This window comes from Solanum tuberosum, unplaced genomic scaffold, assembly GCF_000226075.1.
Source record: "Solanum tuberosum cultivar DM 1-3 516 R44 unplaced genomic scaffold, SolTub_3.0 scf00246, whole genome shotgun sequence".
In the NCBI taxonomy this organism is placed as follows: domain Eukaryota; kingdom Viridiplantae; phylum Streptophyta; class Magnoliopsida; order Solanales; family Solanaceae; genus Solanum; species Solanum tuberosum.
This window is the reverse complement of record NW_006239169.1, coordinates 138,298-144,418: the sequence shown is the minus strand read 5'-3', so window position 1 is coordinate 144,418 and position 6,121 is coordinate 138,298. Positions and strand designations below refer to the sequence as shown.

Sequence of the window (6,121 nt, the reverse complement as noted above, 5' to 3'; positions counted from 1 at the left end):
ATTTAAAAATTATATCAAAGTAAATATTTTTATGTATAAAATAAAAATTTAAAATTATATATATAATGTCGGGTTGGTTTGGTCTCGGGCTGGTTTTTTTTAGTTAAAACCAAATAAACCCAAATATAGTCGGATTTTTTTTTCATTACCAAACCAAGTCAAATCAACCACTAGTCGGGTTTTTTTTCTCGGTTTGATTCAATTTGCGGTTTGATTTAATTTTCGGTTCGATTTTGTACACCCCTAGACTTTTGTTGTTGAAAAATAAGAGGAAACCCTTGATTTATAAACAACAAATGGTAGTGTGAACAAATGTTTATTGTGCCTTATTATCGGAAAGTCACAACCCTTTAAAAAAATCATAATCCATCAAAAAGGTACAATTTTTTATTAAAGTCACAACTCTTTATTTTTTATTCACACCTTTTAAAATCCAACAATATTTACGTGTTAGAATGATGATGTAATGGATGTTGACTCATTCCCAAAAAAACTATGTGGAAGCTTGGCATAATTAGTTATTATTAGTATGAATATATGAGATGAAAAAAATATTTTTTATGGTTGAAGTTATATACTACACACATAATAAAGAAAATACAAAAACTTTGAAATATTACTTTCGAGCACTGAAATGAAATTCATTTTCATATTTTATCACAAACTTTTAATTAATAATATGATTGTGATTTGTAATTACGTGTTAGATTATCTCTTACTGTAAAAGAAAATAAAATTTCAAGGGGGACATCTGGAGAACTCCAGCTATGTAGTGATTAGTTTGTTAATTTTAGAAGCATCCAGATTATTATTATTTTTGACACGTCCACGGATTAAGGGCAATCTCATTATTTTTGCTTTTATTTTTCACTCATTTTGCCAATTGCCGGTAATTCATTTGATTTTTTTAATGCACCACTATCAGGTTAATCTATAACTTTCATGAAATTTAGATTTATTTTTCTTCCTTCTATATTGAGCTCCAAACTTTAATGACATGCATATAGGATTAGCACTATTTGGGGTTTTTTTTTCATCATGATCTGATTTCGCACACTATAAAGTCCATATTAGAATAGCACTTTCAATAAAATTTTCTCCATATTCAAAACTTGAACCCGAAATTTCTTATTAAGGACGAGACAGTCTCACCACTGCACTACGATCCATGGTGCTCACTCTTGGACATTTGAAGCAACAAGATTTGATCCCATTTATTTGCACAAAGTACAGGATATATATTTGTAGCGGTATCCATTTAATTTCTATGTTTTATGAATTCAAAAAACTTGATTAGAAAATAACTTTTTTATAGATATAAATAATTGAACGACGCAAACAAGTTTGTTTATTTGAAAGACATTTTTAAAAAAAAAAAAAATTTAAGAAGAAAGGTAAAATGGAAATAGTATACATGATTCATGTCTGACCGGTCCAATAAATTTTATAATCGAACAACTAAACAACACATTCAAGTTTTCCAATCCGATAAGACTTTTGGCATAACTTGCAAATAATTTAACAAGGCAAGTAGAATAAATATAGTATCAAGTCATATCAATTAGGCATAATTTGTGAACAATTGAACAACAAATGCAAGTTTTGTCAATCAGATAAGATTTAAGAATAATTTAACAAGACAGATAGAATAATGTGAATTCTTGACAAATCAATAAAACTATTGAATAATTTAACAATATATGCAAACTTTGCTCATCCCGCAAAAGTTGAGTGAACACAAAACCTTAATGACATGTTGAAACATGAACCCTCTAGACCATTGGGCTACGCCTCTCAATTGTGAGAGGAGGTTCATTTAATGTTATATACACAGAATATTCAAATTCGACCTTATACATATAATGTAATTTTTTTATTGAGAAGGTTCAGGTGAACCCCTCACTCCCACGTAGATCCGCCCCTGGTTACGATCACTCCGTGTAACTTGAAAAGATAAGTTTTTTTTTCTATTTTGCAAAACTTGTGAAAAAATGATAACAACGTACTTATTTTTTCAATCCGACTAGATTTGTGAAGGATTTGTATCAAAATTATGTCCTGCTTGACATATATAACTTGTGAACAAAATATAATATGTTAATTATACAGAATATTATATGTAAGGTACAAGAGGGAGCTTTATAGGGAGGGGGGAAAAGAGAATAAGGTACAAAAAATAAGATGCTAATTAAGGGAATATTACACAAGTTAACCCAAATTACTATAGTCACTTGTTTTGTTCTTTCAGCTTCCTAAACTAATTTTGGATAAATACATTTTTCTTTATGGTCTAAATAACTTTCCATGCAGGGAATGCAGTTCTCCACAAGTTAGGATTGAACTAAATCCTTCCAGGAATTACATAGGAGAATAAATCTAGATTTATGTGATGTAATATATAGGAATTACTTAACTATTTGTTTTACGGTTCTTTATATTTTTTATTACTCTCTCCGTTTCATATTAGTTTGTCTATTTTTCTCTTTACACGCCACTTAAAAAAGTAAATATATGAAGAAATTAAGAGCTTGTTTTGTATATTTAATTTTATATATAATATAAGTTTTTGATAAAAACAACCAAAAAAATAATATATATAGTAATTTTATATAATATAACTTTTCATTGAAAAAAATCGATTGAACCCGTATATATCTACCCTATCACCAAATGAATCAGATTTAGAATTGTATGTGCCATGTGGTCCGGAATATGGAATTAAAGTTATCAATTGAATTAATAGTATTAAGTATTATATTGCACAGCTCACGTATTGCATTGTACAGCTCACATAGTTAGTTATAGAATTGGTTAGAGAGTTAGTTAGCTCATGTATTCAATGTGTATAGTTAGTTAGCTCAAAGTGTAATAGTCTAGAAGCTTCCAGCTGATGTGTATATATACTTCACTGATGAAATAGAATCATTCAAGCTTTGCATTCTACAAGTTATCTTTTCTACTCTTCTTCTTTACTGATTGTAGTCAAGGCTTCCATTGTTGATATGGTATCAGAGCCATCTCGATTCTGAAGTACTCATCCTTTTACGATCTGATCTGCAATTGCGTAGATCTCTTTTGTTGTTCGTTTTCTCCTTCTCTGCTCATCTATGGCGAATTCTGATCAATCTGGTGGTTCCACCAACAACACAATTGATTCCAATCACCCTTTTTACATGCATCCTTCTGATAACCCCGGAGCAATGCTTGTACCAGTTCAATTTGCTGGAATTGGTTTTCGTTCCTGGAGGCGTAGTGTTCTGAGATCACTTTCAGTGAAGAACAAGTTGGGCTTCATTAATGGGGATTGCCCACGCCCTCAATCCAATGACTCATCGTACAGACAATGGGAAAGATGTGATGATATCGTTACCTCTTGGATCCTGAACTCTCTATCTAAGGAAATTGCTGATAGTGTTGAGTATGTCCAGGATTCTGCAGAATTATGGAGAGAACTTGAAGATCGATATGAACAAACAAATGGTGCGAAGTTGTATCAGATCCAAAGAGAAATTAACGACTTGTCCCAAGGCTCTCTTGATATCACAGGTTACTACACCAAATTGAAGAAGCTCTGGGAAGAGCTTAGTACTTTGAATGCCAAAGCTCAATGCACTTGCAACTGCACTTGCGGAGCAAAGGCACTTGTTCACAAAGCAGAACAAGATAGAAGGTTAATCCAATTTCTCATGGGGTTGAACGAGATTTACACAGTTATTCGTGGGAGCATACTTATGATGAATCCGCTGCCTACTATGGCTCAGGCCTTTTCTCTGTTAGTCCAGGATGAACACCGGAGGGAAATTAAGCCTTCTAACCATTTTAATGTAGAAGCTACTGCTTTACATGCTGGAAACGTCAGGCCTTCTTCATCAAATGTCAGGCCTTCTTCATCCTACAAGACAAACTATGCTCCTAATGCCTCACATGGTCACTCTCAGCTTCAATACAAGGACAAATTCTGCACTTACTGCAACAGGACTGGTCATCTTATTGAGAAGTGTTATCAACTCCATGGATATCCAACTAATTCAAACAACCCAAGCCCAAATCAAAGAAACAATCCAACTCCGAGGCCTAATACTTTTCGCAAGGGAAATCAGAGGACCAACAAAGGATCTGGCAATAATGTTGTAGCAAATGCTAATTGCACACCAGACTTTACCCCTGGCAAAAGATTAGATGAGGAGATGTACAATGTGAGCCTTACCAAAGACCAATATGGTCATGTTCAAGGCATGCTTCAGCAATTCCACAGGGAACATGAGCATGAGGGATCCAACAACAATCCAAACCTTGCTAATGGACCAGCAACTGATTTTACAGGTATCATAGTCTGCACTTCCTCTATTGATTTTGGAAAACTGTCATGTAATTGTTTCAAAAACAAATTTGACTCATGGATATTGGACTCGGATTCAAGGCATGCTTCAGCAATTCCACAGGGAACATGAGCATGAGGGATCCAACAACAATCCAAACCTTGCTAATGGACCAGCAACTGATTTTGCAGGTATCATAGTCTGCACTTCCTCTATTGATTTTGGAAAACTGTCATGTAATTGTTTCAAAAACAAATCTGACTCATGGATATTGGACTCGGGAGCCTCAAACCACATGACTTTTAATATATCTCTACTACACAACATCACACTTTTACCATATCCTTTGTTAGTTGCCTTGCCTAATGGATACAAAGTTAAGGTGACTCAAGTTGGTAGTGTGACATTAGGGCCCATGATCAATTTAGATAAAGTTCTGTATGTGCCATCTTTTAAATATAACTTGATTTCTATTCATACTCTGACTGTTCACTCAAAATACACTGTTAGCTTCACCAAAACTTCTTGTTTCATGCAGGCCCCTTCAATGAAGAGGCCTCTGGTGATTGGTAGTGCAGAAGAGGGTCTATACTTCCTGTGTCCAAGTTGTTTGAAGAACTCTTTCAATATTTCGAAATGTAGTAGTGTCATTCCAAATAATTCTTGCAATAACTGTAGTAACAGACAGTCTATTCAGACTTTAGATAACAAGCAATGTACTCCTATTCTCAATAAAGAAATGTCATGTTCTATTCCATGTCCAGTTTCTTGTACTTCTAGTTCTCAAACATGTGCTGGAAATCATGTAGACATTGTGTGGCATAATAGATTGGGACATGTCCCTTTTGTCAAAATGAGAGATATTTCCACCATCCCTGTGAAGTTCTCAGCCAAGCAACCTTTTATGTGTTCCATTTGCCCTATGGCAAGACAAGAAAGACTACCTTTTAAACCACGAACCACACTAACCTCACACACTTTTGAATTACTTCATGTTGACTTGTGGGGGCCTTACCATACACTAACACATAACCACTTTAAATATTTCATCACTATTGTGGATGACTTTAGTAGGTCCACTTGGACTCAGTTGTTAAGTACTAAGAGCAATGCTTTACAAACTCTCAAAGCCTTCATTGCTATGGTAGAAAACCAATTTGAAACCACTGTCAAAACAATCAGAACAGACAATGGTCTGGAATTTATCAATACAGAGGCAACCTTTTATTTTCAAACCAAAGGTATACTTCACCAGAAAACTTGTCCCTACACACCACAACAAAATGGTGTGGTGGAGAGAAAACACAAACACCTTCTTGAGACTGCTAGAGCACTGTTGTTTCAGTCTAAACTTCCTGTTAAGTATTGGGGAGAGTGCATTCTCTGTGCAACATACATAATAAATAGGCTCCCATCCACTGTGTTGAACAAAAAATGTCCCTATGAAATTTTATACCACAGAAAACCCCTCTATTCACACATGAGAAGTTTTGGATGTCTTTGTTATCCTACTGTACCCATACCTCATAGAGCTAAGTTTGAACCAAGAACTACTCCTCATATTTTCATTGGATATCCTCATGAGACAAAAGGGTACAAAGTCCTAAATATGTCTACAGGTAAAATACATATCTCCAGAGATGTTGTTTTTCATGAAAATATTTTTCCTTTTAATAATACCCCTTCAAATACAACTGTTTCACCTATTTCATTGTTGCAGTCACCTTATTTCATTGATATTTTGGATGTTTTTGTCAAAAATGGCACACAGGATACTCTAAATAGTTCAAATGGTCCTACTG

The 6,121-nt window shown here is 34.2% G+C and overlaps 1 protein-coding gene across 1 annotated transcript; it reads left to right on the top strand.

Moving 5' to 3' along the window:
- The first annotated feature begins 3,107 nt into the window (after positions 1 to 3,107).
- Positions 3,108 to 6,121, top strand: LOC107062587 (uncharacterized). The gene is made up of 3 exons (XM_015313399.1): positions 3,108 to 4,387; positions 4,575 to 5,366; positions 6,023 to 6,121. The coding sequence occupies exons 1-3, from the start codon at positions 3,108 to 3,110 to the stop codon at positions 6,054 to 6,056; spliced, it is 2,106 nt and encodes a 701-aa protein (XP_015168885.1). The 3' UTR covers positions 6,057 to 6,121.

Bases quoted from the DNA above. Each gene is read 5' to 3' on its own strand.
- LOC107062587 (XM_015313399.1), top strand. From the start codon at position 3,108: ATGGCGAATTCTGATCAATCTGGTGGTTCCACCAACAACACAATTGAT. The intron at 4,388-4,574 runs ATTTGACTCATG...TTTCAAAAACAA, and splicing joins TGTAATTGTTTCAAAAACAA to ATCTGACTCATGGATATTGG. The intron at 5,367-6,022 runs CATCACTATTGT...CAACTGTTTCAC, and splicing joins CATAACCACTTTAAATATTT to CTATTTCATTGTTGCAGTCA.